The sequence below is a fragment of the Lampris incognitus genome, chromosome 1 (assembly GCF_029633865.1).
Source record: "Lampris incognitus isolate fLamInc1 chromosome 1, fLamInc1.hap2, whole genome shotgun sequence".
In the NCBI taxonomy this organism is placed as follows: domain Eukaryota; kingdom Metazoa; phylum Chordata; class Actinopteri; order Lampriformes; family Lampridae; genus Lampris; species Lampris incognitus.
This window is the reverse complement of record NC_079211.1, coordinates 21,677,872-21,699,446: the sequence shown is the minus strand read 5'-3', so window position 1 is coordinate 21,699,446 and position 21,575 is coordinate 21,677,872. Positions and strand designations below refer to the sequence as shown.

The following is a 21,575-nucleotide window of genomic DNA, read 5'->3' as shown; positions in this document are numbered from 1 at the left end:
GGCTAACCTTTATTTGCATCACAGATTAGTGACGCCATTCACTGGTGTAATCTATTCCAGGGTAATTTAAACGGCAAAGGGAGCAGTCTCATTGAAAATGTTTCCGGTTTGATAATCTAAACCCCATTTGCTCAAAGCTGTTTACAGTTACCATTTGTATCAAAATGGCCTGCAGGCCCCATTTGTGCATACCTGCTTTGGATGAATGGATAGTTACCAAATGAAAAGTTTTAAACAATCTAAGTAGCATTTTTGAACTGAAAGCATCCCTTGTATAAATTCTCATCAACAGAATGGCTGCATTAATGTAACTCTGCTCTCCTATGCATGACGCAAATACTAAGGGATCAGCGGTAAACGAGGCCACGCATTGTCTGCCCCCCGCCCTCCCTTTGGTTGTCAGGAAGCAACCTGATTGGCCGAGGCCTAGCAAAGAGTGCCCGGGGATCCAAAACTGCAGGCCGCACTTAGCTTACCGTCAAAAATAAACCAAAACAATAACAGACAAAACTGAGAACGGGAAGAAACGCCGATACACACGGAAGACTTCGTTATCAGGTAAAATATTTTGAATCGATCGGGAATGTCTATTGAACACAGCATAAGGGCCCAGTCGGCCGTAGCGGGCCTCTTTCAGCCCTCTGAAAACAACATGGTAGATAATGCGGCATAAGCTGCGGTGGCTAGGCTAGCCAGCTAGCTAGCCAGCCAGACGGTTATTGTCGCATAAAAGCAAATGCACTGAAAACCGATTGACGAGACATATTATGTATTGTTTCTTATTGCGTTTATTTTATGAGGCACTGCGTACAGTTGGTTGTTATCTGTAAATACTATTAAAGTGCTGATTATCGAATTTCACATATTAGCCATTAGGCTAAACAAAATGGCGATAAGGGGAACAGCCCTAGCCTGCTTGCTAGTTAGCAGTGGTGGGTGGAGGGCGGTAGCCGCCCTGTTATAACTACATTGCATAACGCAGTGCTGTCATTGGCGGCCATGAACTCGGAGCATGTGTGGTTTGTTGCAAAGAGTCCTGGGTACGGGAGTTGATCAATACTACATTATATTGGTAACAGCCTGGTAGACAGAATTGTTCGGGTGTTATTTGACAGAGGTTCGTTCTAACAAGTGGTGTCCATTGTAAAGAGAATAAAGACATACTTCTAAAAAAAATTTTAAAAAAACATCGCCAGCGAAACGCTGGACTGTCATGCGACAAACTATGCATTTTACCCAACAAACTCACACCGTCTATCCACTTTCTTAAGAGACCAACACCGACATTAGTCTAGTTGCCCTCCTGCTCCAGTCAGCCATACACTTGATTAAGACTAGGAGCCCCTCGGTTGCAGTGGTCTGCAGTTAACGAGCTCATCAATGTTCTGGTGTATGTGCACCGTTTGGAGCTTTCTGTTTGTGCCTTCAGTAGGCAATGGGCTGAACCAACGGGCATAAACATAATAACCTCACTTCTCGTTCTCCCTTTGCTGGCACTTAGTTTGGACCGAGGTTAATATTTGTTTTTGCACCAGTGAACCCCAGACCTAAAAGCGTTGTCATAATTACCCAGATTGCATATTCAATCAATGGTTCTCTGATAATTTGAAATGCTGTGGGACCACTATATCAAAATATTAGATGAAAAATAAAGAATACCAAATGTATGCTGGCACTTAATGTTGACATATGTTTGCATCTTTTAGAACAAGTGATAAATCATAGATATACCTAATGATCATACTAATCCACCATGTATTCATAACATGTCCCAGTTCAATGATCAGAGCTGCAGTGCATCTAGTCATCAATGTGACGTTGTGCCAACTTCACCTCCCTATGCCAACCTCACCTCCCTAATAATATTTGGTGTTTTCCCTTGTATGTAGGTCTCCTTCTACTGATGGAAGGAAGCACCAACCCATTAGTTTTATTCTAGAGTCTTGCATCAAATGTAAAGGTATGTGTGTTAGACTGACTGTATTGGCATTGTTGATTTATCAGCCTTCAAATTCAATTTCACCTTGAGAATTGCAAATGAGTGCATGTATAGTTCATGGCCACCAACACTTACTACACTAAATGCTGTATTTTCCAGGACTTAACTTAGTCAAGACATGGACCAAGGTGGAGGGGTGCTGGAATTACACACTCAGGAGCTGAAGATGCCCCATACTATGATCATGCAGGACTTCGGTAGGTTAACTAGTATTGTAGAGATGGCTGCAATTTTAATGTAAATAGCACTTTATGTTATAAATGCAATCATAATTTGGCTTGATAGAATAATTGTATTGTTTCAGTTTTCATTACCTTATCTAAAGCTTTTTGTCATGCATTTTCTTCTCCCTGCTCCCTTGATGTTTGGTATTTGCAGTGGCAGGAATGGGAGGCTTGGCTCATATTGATGGGGAGCACATTGTGGTGTCAGTGCCCGAGGGCATGCTTCTGTCTGATGTGATGACAGATGAGGGCATCCTGCTGGAGCACGGCCTTGAGGTGGAAGGCCTGGAGACGCAGGTTGTGGAAGGCCTGGAGACGGAGGTAGTAGAAGGCTTAGAGACAGAGGTAGTGGAGAGCCTAGAGACAGATGTGGAGGGCCTAGAGGCAGAAGTGGTGGATGGCCTACAGACCCAAGTGGTAGAGCTGGAGGCTCAGGTGGTTGAGGGCCTGGAGGGGGAAGTGGAAGTTGAGGGTCTAGAGGCACACGTGGTGGAGGGCCTTGAGACTGAAGTAGACGTTGAGGGTTTGGAAGCCCATGTTGTGCAGGGCTTGGAGGAGGAGGTGGAGGTGGAAGGCCTTGAATCCGAAGTTGTCGAAGGTCTCGAAGTAGATGTGGGAGACCTACAGCCTGAAACAGTGGAGAGTCATGAAATCAGAAATGAAGACATGGTTCCCTCAGAACATAATGTGATCTTGCCTGAGAACATTCTGGGGACAGAGGTTGCTATTGAAGAAGCTCTCGACCCTCACCACCACCACCACCACCACCACCACCACGTCCTGACTTCTGACCTCATCCAGGACTCGGACCATCAACATGATGACATGCCTGACCAGGTGTTTGTGGCAGAGCTTCTATCTGAGCATCAGGACAATACCCTGGACCAGCAGCTTGTGTCCGAAGGTGTGATGGTAGCAGAGGCCGATTCTGAAACCATTATCCATGAGCAGCTGCCAACAGAGGCTGTCACCCTGCAGACAGACGAGGATGATGATGGCAGAAGCAGCTCTGAGGATTACCTCATGATCTCCTGTGAGGGTGACAGTAGGATTGCCCTACAACAATAACACATTTTTGATTATCACTGCTCCTTTGAAATTTAATTTCATTAAATACTGACATACCATAAAAACAAGGCTATTAAAAGTAAACTGTTTTTGCATTTTTGCAGTGGATGAGGTTGGGGAGAAGCTGGACATCGGAGACACACCTCTGGAAATCAGCACAGAGGTGATGGAAGACAAGGAATCTAAAGAAGAGGATGGATCTGAGGTCATCAAAGTCTATATTTTCAAAGCTGAAGCAGATGATGATTTGGGCAAGTGGCATTTAAAAATTACAGTTTCACAATTTTCAGACAGAATATCACAGTACTTTTGATATCTGTAAATATCTTGAGCGCTGGTCTCTATAGAAGTGTCCAAGAAACACAGCTATGATAGATTCTCTATTTTGCTTGTAGGAGGGACAGAGGTGATAACGGAGGATGATTACCAAAATGGTCATCCTGATCTGGAAGCTGCATCTTCAGGCAGACTAGGAGTTGGCCGTGACAAGATGGTCTACATGGCAGTCAAGAATCATCCTAAAGAAGAAGAGGATGAGGATGAGGAGGAGGATGACGACAGCGACGATGATGATGATGACATCAGTAAGTACTCAATGTGAAATAGTCCACTGACAGTTGATACTCAGTCACTCAACACCTGTTCCTGTCAGGCATTAAAGAGAATGTCTCTATGAGAAAGACTTGAATGAACAGGTGTATCCAGAGGCGGTAGTAGATCTGGAAAAGGAATCAAAAGAAGGTTCAGTTCATCTGGACGCAACGTTTATTGACGGATATGTTTCATCGCTCAACTAAGTGACATCTTCAGTCAAACTGATTGCAGGTATCCCCACCCCTTATAAACAATACAGTTGCATAATGACTGAAATCAACAAACCATTTTCATATGCAAATATGAGTGTGACCATTAACTAGAGTTTCATTGGCCGTGTGTACTATTTACAGAGAATTTGGATTTTAGTTTAGTCACACCCATATTTGCATTGGTTTCGGTCGTTATGCAACTGTATTGTTTATAAGGGGCAGGGATACCTGCAGTCAGTTTAGACTGAAGATGTCACTTAGTTGAGTGACGAAACGTATCTGTCAAAAAGCGTTGCATCCAGATGAACTGATTCAACCTTGTTTGATTGTGTTACCTGGATTATTGAGCATGCACCAAGACATCTGGAAAAGGAGGCTACAGTGGAGCAAACCCTGCTTGATGACTCCCTAAAAAACAAGATGTTTGTGCCTGCGTTCTGGGCAAATTCTTACGGTAAAAGTTTTGGCTCAGATTTAAGTCCCTTTTGTGGTATGAAAAAATAAAAGAATAAGCTTTAATTTTCAGGATGAGAGAAGTCTTAAGGAACCACTCATCCTGCAACCTGCGCAGGATTAAATCTGCTATGCAGTTGATTGTGAACTAATGCGTACAAGGGATGGGTCAGAATAGTCGACTCGTTGACCAAAAGGTGAAGTTGACTAGTTGACTACTGTGTCAATTTTCTTAATCTTCTAGATTAAAGTAATTAGATCAGCCAAATATATGTAGATTAGTGTTACATCATTTTGACAACATCACTTTTTTTGAGATGGAAACGCATGTGGTTGTTAAGCGACATGTTACTTCCCATGACACATTATGGTGTAACTAGAATTATGATACAACAAATTTGATTAATGATATACCACTTTCTATACATGCATCTCTTTATTGTGAATGTGTGTAGGCCCAGATAACTATCATAGGTCTTAACTGAAGCAAATGGGTCCAGGAAAAGTGGAGCTTAATTAATAGGGCTCCCTTCAGACTTGTCAACTGTTCATTCAAACAACCTCTTGACTAGCTGACTTGGTAAAACTGACTTTTGCTATCCCTAATGTGTACAAAGGTAACAGCATTGACCCTGTAAAGAATGGAGCAGCCACATCTTTTCTGCAAATCAGAGAGGGACTGGGTACCAACCGTGCCCTCAAACCCAAGACGAAGAAAAAGAAGAAGGGGGAAACACGGCAGTGTCAGACTGGTATGTTGAACACATTGCTGAACACATTGAACCGGTATAACAACTAGCATTGTTAAAGGATGGCAGTTGCTTCAAAGACAGCATTTTTATGTTAAGAACAGAGAAAAACTGTACACACTAATTGATAGCATTTGCATTTTCTGTTGTATTTTGATAACTTAGTTGATTTCACAATCAAAAAATACAGTATTTAAAAATGTGACTTGTAATGCTCATGGAAGTAAAAACCCTCTCTCTTTCTCAGCTGTTATCATTGGCCCAGATGGCATGCCTCTGACCGTCTACCCTTGCCATATCTGTGGAAAGAAGTTCCGCACACGAGGCTTCCTTAAGTGCCATATGAAGAACCACCCAGACCACCTGCTAAAGAAAAAGTACCAGTGTACAGACTGCGACTTCACCACCAACAAGAAAGTGAATTTCCACAACCACCTGGAGAGCCACAAGCTGCTGAGCCACCACACTGAGCGGTCTCCAGAATACACAGAGTACACACGCCGCTACCACGAGTCCAGCCCCCTGGGCTCCGACAAGCTCATCGTCAAGGACCGGGAGCCCAAACTGCACCACTGCAAGTACTGTGATTATGAGACAGCCGAGCAGGGCCTGCTCAACCGCCACCTGCTGGCCGTGCACAGTAAGAACTTCGCTCATGTGTGCGTGGAGTGCGCCAAAGGCTTCCGTCACCCCTCGGAGCTCAAGAAACACATGCGGACCCACACGGGTGAGAAGCCCTACCACTGCCCACACTGCGAGTTCCGCTGCGCTGATCAGTCCAACCTAAAGACTCACATCAAGAGTAAGCATGGCGCAGACCTGCCCTTCAAGTGCAGCCACTGCCCACAGGCCTATGCTGATGCTCGGGAGCTCCAGCGTCATATAGAGATGGTGCAAGGCCACAAGACCCACCAGTGCCCACACTGTGAGCACAAAAGCACCAACTCCAGTGACCTAAAGCGTCACATCATCTCTGTGCACACCAAGGACTTCCCTCACCAATGTGATGTGTGCGAGAAGGGCTTCCATAGGCCTTCAGAGCTGAAGAAACATGCGGAGACACACAAGGGCAACAAGGTGCACCAGTGCAGGCATTGTAACTTCAATGCTCCAGACACCTTCACCCTGAGTCGCCACATCCTGTCCTTGCATACAAAGGACCTCCCGTTTAAGTGCAAGCGCTGCCGGCGAGGCTTCCGGCAGCCTGCAGAGCTGAAGAAGCATATGAAGACGCACAGCGGGAGAAAGGTTTACCAGTGCCAGTATTGCGAATACAACAGTACGGACGCTTCTGGCTTCAAACGCCATGTCATCTCCATCCACACCAAGGACTACCCCCACCGCTGTGACTACTGCACCAAGGGCTTTAGGAGGCCTTCAGAGAAAAGCCAGCACATAGCCAGGCATCACAAAGACATGTTAATGTAATGTCATCATCACATAGCACACACAGAAATAAACACACCCACACCTCTTTCGCTAGAAAATCTGTCACACACCCAGAGATAATCTTGTCAATTAACAGAGGAATGATGGGTATAGACTGTTTGATGATTATGACATCATTCTAACTGATGACCATTCTGTGTTTTGTGGTGAAATGGGTCTAGTCCCCCAACCCCCCTACACCCCACCCCACCTCCCAAAAAAAAAAAAAAGAAATGTAACACAAGAAATTAATTTTAGGTTGGGGGCAAAGTTAACAAAGTGTATAAATATAGTAGGACCGCTGTATCTTTTGTCTTGTTTGTTGCAGAGGATTCACATATGAACATATATTCAGGGGTTTCAAATTTCTATATTTTTATACCCACTCGGCTAAAATGCTGCAATATGACGACTGTGTCCTGTAATATAGAAAGTGGTGCTTTGTGAACGTCATGCCAGTTCTTCAGATGATATGAAATGTGTATAGGAGAAATTTGGCTCCATAGTACTTCCCCCTTACTAACCAGCTTTTACCCTGACATTTTATTTTTATTTTTTTCAAATGCCATCTCAACATTAACTTGAGGGCCAGGGCTATTTGCAAGATCAAAAAAAAATTGACCATGTTTACTTACATAATGCACCTTAAAAGAATATTCCATAAATCAAACAGTCCCTCAATTTTGTATTGCTGTGGTTTCCCTCTCAAACCTGCGCACTAAAATAGTGCCAATAAATTAACCATGTATATTGTGTGTACTGTTCTAGAGAATTTAACCTGTTCATGTGGATTTTAAGAATGGGTGGAGCAGTAGTGTCTAGAAAAGAAATGGGTTCAGTTGAGCAATCAGTGGAATATTCTTTTGTTGCTAACAAACATAAAAAAAAAACCCATACATAACCCAAAACATAGCATAAAATCAACCCATTTCTGGAACAGCTTTCTTTTCCCCTGATGGCACAGATTACTAATCACTGTATCGATGTTTTGTGAGCTTGGCAGATGTTTAAGTGCAGAATGTTGGATGAACCTCTGATGTATTTTTTTTCTTTTTTCTCCCTGACTGCCTCTGTAAGAAGTGTATGTGTGATATTACCAGTGACACAGATGTGCTCTCTCTGCTAACCATTTGATTGCAACCATGCCTTACATCTGTTGGTATTTATTCCTCAAGCACTGAACACGACTGATCAAAAAAGACAAGTGATTTTTTTATTGTCTCAGACATGCTTTATGAATACCATTCACCGAGAGATTGCGTATGTTCGAGTTGGTAGAAAGCACTTTAATTACCTTTTTTTTTGTAAATTACATGTGCGGGGAGTATGTATGTAATCCCTGGAAAATAGACAATTACTGAGCTTCGTGAGTGGATAAAGACTTTTTGAGTGTTGTTGCCTCACAGGTGAGAAAGTATCATCTGCCATCAATGATCTGTCAACTAAAGTGAAACCATCTGTTGTTCTGTTCTATGGATAAGTGAATGGGTTTTGTGTTTCTGTCTGTGTTCACTAACTCCATTTCCCAGACCGTACAAGTTCGTAAGTGAATCCCAAGCATGGGATGTCACCTTCAAATGTAATGGACATATTGGCATTAGTCTTAAAAGTATGCACATATGCTGTCTCATAAAATTAATTGTATGTGTGTGTGTGTGTCTATATATATAGACACACACACACACATATACACACACATATACATGTGTATATATATATATATATGTACACATGTATGTGTATATGCGTGTGTGTATATATATATAATTATACACGTGTATATATTATATACATATATATATATACACACATACATATATACACACACACACACATATTAAAGATCCATGCATTTTGTGTACCTTTAGTCTAATTTTCTTTCAGTCTGATTGTGGATAAACTACTGGTGGGGAGGAACCAAAATAAACAATTATCTTTTTATGCCTGTTGGTCTTTTTTCTTTTTTTTGCCATACAGCTTGATGCCTGCAGATAAAAGTCTTTCTGTTTTATATGTTCTTAGTATTTCACCACACTGAAGTCGCTCAAAACAGCTTACGGTATTTCATACTTGATCGTCTTAATCGTAACAAATCCATGGCCTTAATCCATTAGATTTGTGGCCCTATCAAGGGAGCATCATGCAATAAAGTAATAGTTTAAGACTGCCTCCAGGATAAACTCCTAAGCAATTCAGCGCTCATATTTTGCTGCACGTCACCAGTGACTCTCGGCTAGACACTCAGAAATGATGCAGCCTAGCTGCTCAAATTGAGATTACCTCAGGGTCTTTGGACTATTGGCTAAAAAGAAACCTTGGAAAGCTTTGCAGCAGGAAGCTCCAGCAGAGGGCTCTCTATTTTGAGATTTATGATAATTGTGTCTTTTATATAAAACCAATTATGGGTGAAGGTGACCAAGTTGGCCTCGACATGTTTGATGAAACATGCTGTGCTTTGTATTCCGTTACCTGTCACTGAATATTTATGCAGCAGTTTGCTGAGAAATGGAGCTGTGCAGATGGGTTCATATTGGCACTGCAAACACCTGAAAAAGTTGTAACACTATGCCCTTAGTTTCTTGTTCCCACAGAGTATTTTACATAAGTCCCTTGTGCCTCTTTCCCCAAAAGCACCGAAGACAGACGGATCAGTTGGGAGACAAATCAATAAAATACTCCCATTAGTGGAGTAAGTGAGGTGACGTTTTCTGCATGCATGCAAATTTACCTATTGCAAGAGCACAATACAAGTAAACTCTTTTTTTTTAATATAAACTTGTATCTTCTAATATAACTTCCAATGGGTTTCAATCTTAGTCAGTTCTGTAAGTAATCAGTAGAGCATGAAGCATCCACACATCTGCAGACAGACAGACACGCGTACACAAACAAAATCACACACACACACACACACACACACACACACACACATACACACACACACACACACACACACACACACTATACACTTAATAGCCCCTGAAGACCCATCAGGGTGATGAGAATTGACAGTCATACATAGATAATCCTGCCTTTGCAGAAGGTCAAACTAATTTACTTGATGTGCTCATTTTTATCCATATTTCTGAGGAGCAATGGGCTGTGGTGGGGATGTGATTAGAATTATGGATCTGCCTTCAAAAATACAGGGTCAGATTCTGATGTTCCACAAGTCTGGCCAGGATTTAGAGGTTGCCAGCAGTCATTGCGTGAAAAACGAAAATGATCCAAACACAAACTGTAAGTCTAAGTGAAAGAAAGTACTAGCTGGAAACAACCATTCAGTGACTTGCCAGGGCTGCCAAATATGATCCAGTTTTAGAGCACCTACCTTTTAAGGGATTTGAATTAGGACGGTTTGCTATTCTGGCGTTTGAGAACATCTTGCTCTCCGGTAAAGGGGGAATAATAAACAGAGCCGAGACTGTGTAATCAACTCATTTCTCTGGCAGACACACTTCAATCCTCCAGATCTTGTGGTGACCCACATAGTCAAGGGCCAGGCTGTCGGTGACAGGGCTGGTGCTGGAGCCCACAGAAGACCGCGGGCCCCTCAGGGAAGTCTAAACCAGGTTGCTTGGAGCCAGAATGGGCCTGCAGATGTCTGTGTTGTCAAGTATACAGACACAGAGCTGTATACTTGACAACTGAGAGCTGAGGGAGAGATGCGACGTGAGGGAGAGAGTGCGTAAACAGCCTGTCTATGTGAGAGTAGCCTGTGTGTGTGTGTGTGTGTGTGTGGGGGGGGGGTAGGCTCAGTCGCTCAACCTACCCCCAAAAACAAAAGGTCCAAAAATTTCAACTAGTGTTTTCAGTGAGACCACATGAAAAAAAAAAAAGCTTATAGTCACAGCCACGTGATGTTTTTAACCCATTATTTGGCGATCTTTCCTCTAAATCAAAAGCTACGATATATTATAAAGTATAATATATTTGTAGCCATAGTAGGTCAAAGTCCAGCTTGCATGAGGTACCCTGTGCTTGAAATAAAAAGGTCCACTTCTGAGGAAAAAAAACAAAACAAACCAATTTAAACAGGCCCACTGTGTGATGTTCATGTTGTTTGATATTTTTGTATTCTGGCATTGGGCAGTATCACTTACCTTCTTGTTATGGACTGTACCTCTGTTGCAAAACTGCATTCAAGATGCAATCTTTTGATTCAAGATTTGAAGGCCTAAGACCAGAGGCACATAAAGATAGAGCTGTAATATGTATAAATGAAATGCAAAGCTAGTTCTTGTTATAAATGGAACGATGCCACGTCATTTTCTATCCACATGAGAGGGCATTGACCTCTCTGTCTCGGTCTTTGTTCTCAACTGGATCTCATTTTCAAGTATGCACTAGGTGTCAGTGTTAATCCATCATACACAGAGACCCCGGCTAAGGCACCGCTCCCTCTCCAGGGTTTTGCAATATTGATAGATATTAGTTCACATGACATCTACTTTGAAAACTACTGCTCATTTTATGGGTCATTGACTTCTTAAAATTTAATCGGCTCGATTGCCTATTCCATGCTAATTGGCTCTAAATCAGATGTGGGCCAAAAACACATCAGACTTAAAGGGTATTTTCCCCCTCCCCTTTATTGCAACAACTTATTTACAACATTCAGTCGCATCGTTCATTTGGCAATAAAAATGTTTTAAAAAAACATCATAATATATTCATGAAAAAATAAATAAAAGAGGAGACTATCCCTATGATCCCTTATCCCCTGTTTCATATAAACAAGTCAGTACATTTGTATTCACTAAGATGCTTTTTTTTGTCTTTATCAGTCTACAAAACTTGAATTCAATCAGAAACAGATGAAAGGATAGAATGAAGAAGCAGGGTACTTTTCCCCCTTATGGATATGACATTTTCTCCATAAAAACCAGCAAATTGCTTAATGCGCATAAATTGTTGTAGCTACACTCAAAATAATCAGTTTGATCTTTTGTGATAGCCACGTGTTGTGCCGTACAGTCAATAGCATAAACGCTCCGGTTTGTGTTATGGCGCTCATTGTTGCGAGCCAGCCAGTACGTCATCGGCAGGTGGGTGTGGTCAGCCGTGATAATAAATAACAGGCCGTCGCTTGCGTTACGGGCTCACACGAGACAGGAGCGGAGACGAGGACGACGGGACGGCCAGGAATGGAAAACCTGGAGGTCTTTCTATTCACCTTTCTTGTCACTCACTACCTTGGGAACATCCTAATAATCTCTTGGCTCTTCGTTTACGGGACGGCCATTGATAACACCAACTATGGGTTGCCTAATTGAGGTCGGACCACCCCCCGATCCCGATTGCTCCAAGAGACAAGAACAAATGTAGACAAAAGTCGTTATGGACGCCACTTGTGCTGCGTCGCGTTTCGATCCGGCAGAGCTGAGAACCGTCTGCTGTCGTTTTCTAAGCGTCGCGCATGTTGACGCGTAAAGGACATGGAGAAATAACGTTTCATCCTCTGCGATATGCTTTAAGAAGATACGAGCCAATTCTGTAGTTAGGATAGGTGATATCGATGCTTGATATAAGTGCATGATAGATGATACTGAATCTACACGTCAGAATGCATAAAAAGCTTTGATGTGAGCCGGTTGGATAGCTTTTACGCGTATAGAAATAGCGCGCTGCAGCTTAGACGTTGTTTCCAGTCAGTGTCACTGCATCAGGACCTGCGCTCTCAATCTGCAAGCTGACTTATAGGCCTCATTCTGAGAAATGCTGTTCTGCTTCATATTGTTGTAAGACGTGATATTCGAACTAAAATAAACCTAACAACAACCAAGCTGCTTGCGTCTAACTCCACCAGCTTGTCAGGACTCAGCCATGGCATTACCAGATAGTGGCATAGCTGGGGAAGAAGTAACCTTCCCAGAGATAATAGAGCTCAATGTTGGCGGTCAGGTGTACATTACCCGCTATTCCACCCTCACAAGTGTGCCGGACTCCCTGCTATGGGAGATGTTCAGTCGAAAGTCCACAAAAGGACTGGCCAGGGACACCAAAGGACGATTCTTTGTGGACCGTGATGGCTTCCTGTTTCGTTACATCCTGGACTACATGCGTGACCAGCACCTGGTTCTTCCAGATCACTTCCCCGAACGTGGCCGCCTGCAACGGGAGGCTGAATTCTTCAACCTGCCTGAGCTTGTGAAACTACTGGCGCCCAAAATCAGCAAGCAGAACTCTCTGGGTGATGAGGGGTGCCAGAGTGATCCAGAGGACTCCTCACCCGGCACTGACACAGCCCGAAACCTCAGCTCACTTGGCACCACTGCTGCTGCCTGTGCCAGTCTGGTGCCCGGTGCCGTGGATGGCAAGCGGTCTGGGTTTATCACAATTGGCTACCGAGGCTCATATACCTTGGGCCGTGACAGCCAGACCGATGCCAAATTCAGGCGAGTGGCACGCATCATGGTGTGTGGAAAGACCTCCTTGGCCAAAGAGGTGTTTGGCGAAACACTGAATGAGAGCCGCGACCCAGACCGCCCACCTGAACGCTACACATCCCGCTACTATCTCAAGTTCACCTTCCTTGAGCAGGCATTTGACAAGCTGGCCGATGCAGGCTTTCACATGGTGGCCTGCAACTCTACAGGAACCTGCGCCTTCGCCCATGAGCAGACAGATGACAAGATCTGGACCAGCTACACTGAATATGTGTTCTACCGTGAGTGAGACCATCAGCTTTGTTCTCCTGGTCCCTTCCTGCCTCCAAGTGCTCCCCCCAGCCTCCAGCTGTCCTCTCTCTTTCTCTCTCCAATGACTCCTGTTCCAGTAGATGTACCATAGATGCTCCATCCCTCCATCTCTCTCTCCAGCCCTTATCCTATATGAACAATTCCCACCAGCTGCTCTGACTTTCCTTACTCTGCAGTTTGAACCTGCAGCTCCCCACTTTCCCCCAGATCCATGTACCTATCCTCAGGTCCAGCACCCCTCAGCCAACCTAAGCCCCACTTTCCATCTAGTTGTAGACCATGGCCTGGACCCAACTCTAGCCCTGGCCCTACACCTAATGCCAGGGTCCCTGACCATAGTGTTGCAACATCATTTCGTACAGAGACTGATTACTTTAATGTACGAACTCTTCTTTGTATGTATTGCATCTGCCTTGGTGAAGCACAGTGCTGTATCTAAGAGCACATCTTGTCAAATTGAGCCCCCGTGAGTCTCTTTGACTTTAGAGGCAGTCACAAGCGCCTAATGGAAAGGGCTTCAAACAGCGCCTATGACGTGCAGTACTGTTCTTTGCCTCTGCTTACTCCAGCAGATCAGACGCTCTCTTGCTCCTCTGAACTAAATTACCAAATAATTGGACATCTTATCAGCCTTGAGGGATGTGAGCAGCTCAGCACAAGAGTGAAGTGTTACATGAAAATCTAATTTCCTCCAGTTTTTATGAAATGTGTGCAGTGCCATGTGGTTGGGAACGAGCCATAGTTTTACTGTTCAGTGATTAATGTTGTCTTGAACAATCGTTTTCATAAGGCTTTTGCTCATAAAACCACATGGATGAAAAAGCACATTCAAGTATTTCTTTTGATTTTTGTTTTTTTTTCCCCCATGGAAGGAAAAGACTGTACTAGGGACTGCCTTTTACTCTACTGTGTTGTTGTAAGACAATCCAGACATAGGTGGAAGGAACTTCCTGTTCAGAAATATATGTTGGCCTATGCTAACAAACAGCTGGCTTTAAGAGGAGCAAAGCATGCTCAAACATCAAGTGGTCTAGTTGACTCAAATAATGAAAAAAATAAATAGTTGCAAGAGATATTGATTGTGCAGTGGAGCATAAAGTATTGTAATCGCCCACACTGATAGGGCAGAGGAGATGTAAGGCGTTAGACAATTCATGGCACGTTGCTCTCCTCTTCTCTACGTTTCCTTTTGTAATTGCACGCATTTGAAATTTTTAACTGTGGAGCTTTTTTTTTTTTTTTTGCAAAAGCCTACGGCATGTCTCTGCGGCTCATGCCCTTTCAAAAACCTGTGGTTGCGATGTTGGGGTATCATCTTCCTCATTGCCGGGTGTTTTATAAACAATGATGCTATTCATGACACGCAGTTCAGTGTTAAAGTTCAAGCTGTTGCATAATTGATGCATACTGTAAGCGAATACCCATGAGAAAGGGTAGAATTACACTGCAGCCAGCCAAAACGCAATGTTTTCTCACAGATGTAGCAAGTATGTTAAGAAGAAGGTTTGTGGTGGCAGAGTATAACACCATATATAAAGCACATATGCGGTTAAGTAGAGAATTGGGGTGTAGGGTTTTTTTTTCAGGTGTAGCCTCAGGACAGGTATGCACATCATATACCTCAAACTGAAACTCACAATCATCTGAAAGCACTGAAGTCCAACAGGTGGCATTGCATCCAACTGATGTATGAAGGAAAAAAAACAAAAACGCACAGCTACGGAAAATTCACAAATCTCTAGATTCTGCAAAATTTTAAGGAAACAGAATATAGATTTGATATAAAGTTGACTTTTAATCATGAGTTTTCCAGTGAGGCTATACAGTTAAGGATTTCATTTGAGCTAAGGTGTCAGGTCATAGCTTTTGGGAGACCATCTGACAGCGAAGATAAATGTGCTTTTTAATATCTAGAGTCGGGCTGCATACAGTTCCAGCGTGATGGAGCATTGTTGACATTTGCGTCAATGCAATAGGCCTACTGTAGTGTCTTGCTTGCTGCAGACATAGGTTGAAATTAGGACGTGTTCAATAAAAAGTAAAGTTGATTTGTCAAATGAAAGGTGTCTTCTTCCTTCCATGTTTGTATTTTATATTCATGCAACCTGTCTGTCAATATGGTGTAGCATTTAGTGCTAAGTGAATAAAAAAAGGTGTGCGGCCCCTTGATAATTGCTCTAATTTATCGTGTCAAATTAACAGCAGTTATAAAAGTCATAAGTAAGCCCATTCAGATCGTCATGGTCCCGTTTACCTTTGGGGAAGATCCATAAAAGGAAATGTCCTTGAACGTAAACTGCACTTCATACAAAATGATCCAGACTACCCTTAGGCACCATCCATCTCTCGCCAGTCCTCCCATCTGCTTTTCCAACTCTTTCATAGTTGTCTCCTATTTCTCCCCGGCTGTATCTTGTGTCGAACAGTTGACCAGAGAACAGATACGAGGACACATAGTATATAGATAACAGGCTCTGTCAAAGCAGATTACAAAACCTTTGTGTGGTAGCCAATAATCTCGCTAATTAGTGTTACGAGCAAAAATCGAGTTGCAGATTGGGTAAAATATTAAGGACTGTGAAGCAGTTATTTTAAGGCCTATTTCTAGTTTGCCTGCTTTCAAATACACTCAAAAAAATAAAGGGAACACCTAAAAACACAATATAGACCTCGATGAATGAAATATTTCAGCTGAAAATCTTTATGTATTAGACAGAGGAATGTGTTTAGAGCAAAATAACCTAAGAATGATCAATGGAAATCAAAATCATTAGCCCATTAAGGTCTGGATTCAGAATCATACTCAAAATCAAAGTGGAAAATGAGAACATAGGCTGATCCAACTTCTGTGGAAATTCTTCAAGACGATTCGAAATGAGGCTCAGTAGTGTGTGTGGCCTCCACGTGCCTGTATGCACTCCCTACAACGTCTGGGCATGCTCCTGATGAGACGACGGATGGTCTCCTGAGGGATCTCCTCCCAGACCTGGATCAGGGCATCAGTCAACTCCTGGACAGTCTGTGGTGCGACATCGCGTTGGCGGATGGTACGAGACATGATTTCCCAGAGGTGCTCGATTGGATTCAGGTCTGGGGAACGTGCAGGCAAGTCCATAGCATCAATGCCCTCGACATACAGGAACTGCTGACACACTCTGGCCACATGAGGACGAGCATTGTCATGCATGAGCAGGAACCCAGGGCCCACTGCACCAGCATATGGTCTGACAATGGGTCTGAGGATCTCATCCCGGTACCTAATGGCAGTCATGGTACCTCTGGCTAGCACGTAGAGGTCTGTGCGGCCCTCCAAGGATATGCCTCCCCAGACTATCACTGACCCACCGCCAAACCGGTCATGCTGGAGGATGTTGCAGGCAGCAGAACGTTCTCCACAGCGTCTCCAGACTCTCTCACGTCTGTCACATGTGTTCAGTGTGAACCTGCTCTCATCTGTGAAGAGCACAGGGCGCCAATGGCGAATCTGCCAACCAAGATGTTCTCTGGCAAAGGTCAATCGGGCTGCACGGTGTTGGGCTGTGAGCACAGGCCCCAATTGTGGACGTCGGGCCCTCATACCATCCTCATGCATTCTGTTTCTCACTGTTTGAGCAGAAACCTGCACATTAGTGGCCTGTTGAAGGTCGTTTTGTAGGGCTCCGGCAGTGCTCCTCCTTTTCCTCCTTGCACAAAGGACCAGATAGCGGTCCTGCTGCGGGGTTGTTGTCCTCCTGCGGCCCCCTCCACATCTCCTGGTGTACTGGCCTGTCTCCTGGTACCTCCTCCATGCTCTGGACACTGTGCTGGGAGACACATCAAATCTTCTTGCCACAGCACGCATTGATGTGCCATCCTGGATGAGCTGCACTACCTGAGCAACTTCTGTAGGTTGCAGATACCGCCTCATGCCACCTCTAGTGGTGAGGGCACTAGCAAAATGAAAAACTAACCAAAGATCGGCCAGAAAAGATGAGGACAGGCAAATGGTCTGTGGCCACCACCTGCAAATCCATTCCTGTTATAGGGGTTGTCTTGCAAATTGTCTAATTTCCACCTGGTGGAAATTAGACAATTTACCAACAGGTGAAATTGAGTCACAAATCAGTGTTGCTTCCTAACTGGACAGGTTGATATCTCAAAAGTGTGATTGACTTGGCGCTACATTGCATTGCTTATGTGTTCCCTTTATTTTTTTGAGCAGTATATTTAGAAATGGCTGTCTTCAAGGATCATGCCACAGTTCCCAGAATGTGGATTATTCACTCCTATGAGCACTCAGTTCCATTATTTAAACAATTAAATTCTGTGCCATTTTAAAACAATATCATCCAAGATCAGCTATGTTTTTGTTTGGTTTTTGGTTGTTTTGCACAATACATACCAGTTAGATAGCACTGGTTAAAAAGTATAATTTCTAAGCTTGCTGAAGTCTGTATATCTCCCTTCACTTTAAACAGTCTCTCACAAATTGATATTTTCATTTGGATAATTATGTGTTGGTTTAAATTGATGGAGTTGATTTGACCCCAAACATAAACAGGCGGGTTAAAATGGGTTATTTTTGTTGTTGTCTGGAATGAAAAACAATTCTCCAGGGAACAGGCATGCACTGGGCCTTTCGTTTCTCTCCATCCCATCCCGACACAGTGCGAACAGGGGGCTCGTCCACAGGGTTCCTCCTACATCTCATGTCAGTATCCACCAACACAGACAGCAACGCTGGAGCGTTCAGGCCGGCCATTAGCACTGACATGACAAGACACACCTTGAGTGTTGAATTTCAGACACTGGTGTCCATACTGCTCTAACTCCATACCTCCGAGGAATGCCTTGAGACTCCACATTCAACACCAGATGTGTGAATATGTGTCTAAACACCCATAGGAGACATGGTATTGGGAGGGTGGTAGGCCAGATTTTGATCAAGCACCACTTGCAGGGTTGTAAGACTTGTGACTGAAAGGTGTATGTAACTTGACTGGTTATGTGCCATGTAGGGAGAAGCTTCCAATTGTGTTTTCATGGTGCTATGCCTGTTCCAACACAATACAATAAAGACATGTTACCATGAAGTCCGCTTTCCTTTTTCTTCAGACAAGGACAGATTGCATCAAAGGCACAACAGCTTGTGTGACTTTGTGGTGAACAGAAAGATACAGGTTTATTGTCTTAAATTTGTAGGCGCAGTATTGACTGCACATTTTCAACTGAGTAGATAATGCTGCATATTATTTGCATGATAATCTGATTGGACAATTAGTGGACATTGAACGTAGATCCTTTTGCACCGGTTCAATGGAGTTTAAGTTAGCTTGTCGGAATCATGTTGTTTTTTTTTGGGGGGGGGGGGGGGGTTGGAGGGATTTTCCCCTCCTTTTAATCCCCAATTGTATTCGGCAAATTACCACACTCTTCGGAGCCATCCCGGTCGCTGCTCCACCCCATCTGCCGATCCGGGGAGGGCTGCAGACTACCACATGCCTCCTCCGATACATGTGGAGTTGCCAGCCGCTTCTTTTCACCTGACAGTGAGGAGTTTCACCAGGGGAACGTAGCACATGGGAGGAGCACGCTATTCCCCCCAGTCCCGCCCGCCCCCCCCCCCCCGATCAGGCGCCCTGACAGAGCACAGGAGGCGCTAGTGCAGCGACCAGGACACGCCCACATCTGGCTTCCCACCCACAGACACGGCCAACTGGGTCTGTACGGACATCCGACCAAGCCGGAGGTGACATGGGGATTCGAACCAGCGATCCTCATGTTGGTAGGCAATGGAATAGACCGCCATGCCATGAATCATGTTTTTAGAGGGTCAATCCTATGTTCCCTCAGGGTTAGCTATCGAATAGGTTAGCTATCTGTTAAGGTTAGGTTAAGATAAGCGTTGGGTTAAGGTTAGGGTTAGGTAGAGGTTAAGTCAGATTAAGGCAGGTTAGGTTAAGTTTAGGTAAGTTGAATGAAATAGGGTTGAGGGAACATAGACACGCTCCTGTTTTTAGCTAACTGACAACCCAGAAAAGCAAGCTGACACATCAGAAACACTTCACAATTTTTATTGGGAGATTTGTTTTTTAGTATGTCAAAGGTGAAAGAGCCCATGCATCTCTGTTGATGGTGTTTCTGTGAAATCATGCCTGGGATAAAACCGCATGGGAGAGAATAGTGATGGGGATGCAGAAAAAAATATATTGTTAGTTTTCTTGCCAATAAAGATTACAGCATGGATTATGAATAACAAACATTGATTCGTGATCTATCTAGATGGTACAGCTTATCATGGGACAACATTTCCTTTTGTGAGTGAGTGAGCTAGATGCAGATTCATGATGAGGTGCTTTGCATCTCAAAAACCTGGACTAGATTAGATTTCTGAATGGCTCATAAACTGCGAGTGCTCCAAATACATACAGATAAAGATCATGTTTTTCCCCCTGTGAAAGAGATATAAATAATACTATTCACTCCTTTCATGTTGTTTCTTCACCATTTCTTCATTCTATATAATATGTAAGACTTTGGCTTCTATCTCTGCTCAGAGGTTGATATCGATTTCCCTTGGGTTTTTCCAATTCGTTAAATAACCGTTCCCAAAAAAAGCTTGGGGCGGAAAGAAATCTGGGGTCTCCTGAGAATACATCGCCCGGATTGTTCTACCTTAAGATGGTGATCTGAAACAGCTTTCTGGCTGTGGTTCCAGTGCAACAGTAGGCTACTCTATATGGCAACATATACCTTGGCTCCTCAGCCTCCTTTTCTTAAAGCGATCCCCTTGTCTCCAAGCCAGCTAGGTCAGTGTTTCCTCTATTAGGGAGAGGGAGGACGAGAGGAGAGAAAGAATTTACGTCATCAGAAAGGAGATTGGAAAACAAGTAGGGGGCAAGCACTTGGAGATAAAGAGAGGCTGACAATGGACAGACGGCAGGCAGGTGTAGGGGGAGTGAGACAGGGACAATATTTGAAGCATGTTTTGGTGTTGAATCTCAACTCTTATCAGTGCCTCAGCGTGATACGCCCTGTGGTATTTGGTGAGATGCTGTATTGTCTTGAAGAGCAATATCCTCTGAAAGGCTATATCAGAATCAGAATCAGAATACTTTATTCATCCCCGAGGGTAAATTGGTATAGTGTGTGTGTGTGTGTGTGTGTGTGTGTGTGTGTGTGTGTGTGTGTGTGTGTGTGTGTGTGTGTGTGTGTGTGTGTGTGTGTGTGTGTGTGTGTGTGTCTTTATACTGCATTTCTTCCGGGCACAAACTTCATTGCTATGCCATACATGCATCTGCTGTATGACCACATCTCTGTAAGAAGCTTAACATGTACCTTAAAAAGGAACCGAACCATTGCAGATTTCCTTACAAAGTAATATCTCTGCTTTTATGAACAGACATCCATGGTATGAAAGTGACAGCAAGGCCCACCATCATAGATTTGTCCCCAATCAGGAGTTGTTTGGTGTCGGTTTGTACTTTTACCTCTTATGGTCTATCCCGAATATTTGGCCCCATCTACCCATCTATGCTGGTTGCAATACGATTCTGCATTCCTCTCTACGGCTACTGTGTTTAATGTATTGAGGTTTGCAATACACAGTATAGGCTCGTCTCCACCCATTACATATGTTTGAAAAATGCCTGTTTGGGGGATGGAGAGTGAGATGGAAGAAGGGATTGTGTCTCAAAAACTGAGGGAATGGAGACGCACCTCTGACAATTTGTGATCTTTTTTTTTTTATTTCAGCCCACTGACGTCAGACTGCCTTCAGAGGGGTGAAAATCTCATTTGAAAGATGGATGACTATAGCAGTTGGGTAGAGTTAGCTCAGCCATTGTTGAAATTATGTGCGGCATTGAAAAGTTTCAGCAGGTAGAAGGCATGCATGCATGCCTACAGCTTGAATAATGTGATTTAGGGTTTTAATTACATTTCAAGGAAACCCTGAGGTCAGCAGTAGGAATCTGTTTGGTATGAGGCCACAAAGGAGTAATGAACTGGGCACACTCCCAGGATTGCTCAGGAGCTGAGAAAATGGTTGCAGTCTGTACACATCCACACTCGTACCCACACTCATACCCAACACACACACACACACAGGGAGTAGTTGCAAGATTCTAAGCAACCTACTAGGGTACGGTCACACATGCGTGAAATTA

General features: G+C 43.7%; 2 protein-coding genes across 2 annotated transcripts; both read left to right on the top strand.

The window, feature by feature from the left end:
• Positions 1-424: 424 nt before the first annotated feature.
• znf711 (zinc finger protein 711) lies at positions 425-8,657 on the top strand. The gene is made up of 8 exons (XM_056284978.1): positions 425-558; positions 1,890-1,960; positions 2,099-2,196; positions 2,378-3,256; positions 3,396-3,542; positions 3,687-3,875; positions 5,168-5,302; positions 5,547-8,657. The coding sequence occupies exons 3-8, from the start codon at positions 2,118-2,120 to the stop codon at positions 6,725-6,727; spliced, it is 2,610 nt and encodes an 869-aa protein (XP_056140953.1). The 5' UTR covers positions 425-558; positions 1,890-1,960; positions 2,099-2,117; the 3' UTR covers positions 6,728-8,657.
• A 3,173-nt stretch (positions 8,658-11,830) lies between these two features.
• Positions 11,831-15,545, top strand: kctd12b (potassium channel tetramerisation domain containing 12b). The gene has a single exon (XM_056284317.1). The coding sequence runs from the start codon at positions 12,554-12,556 to the stop codon at positions 13,403-13,405; it is 852 nt and encodes a 283-aa protein (XP_056140292.1). The 5' UTR covers positions 11,831-12,553; the 3' UTR covers positions 13,406-15,545.
• Positions 15,546-21,575: the final 6,030 nt, after the last annotated feature.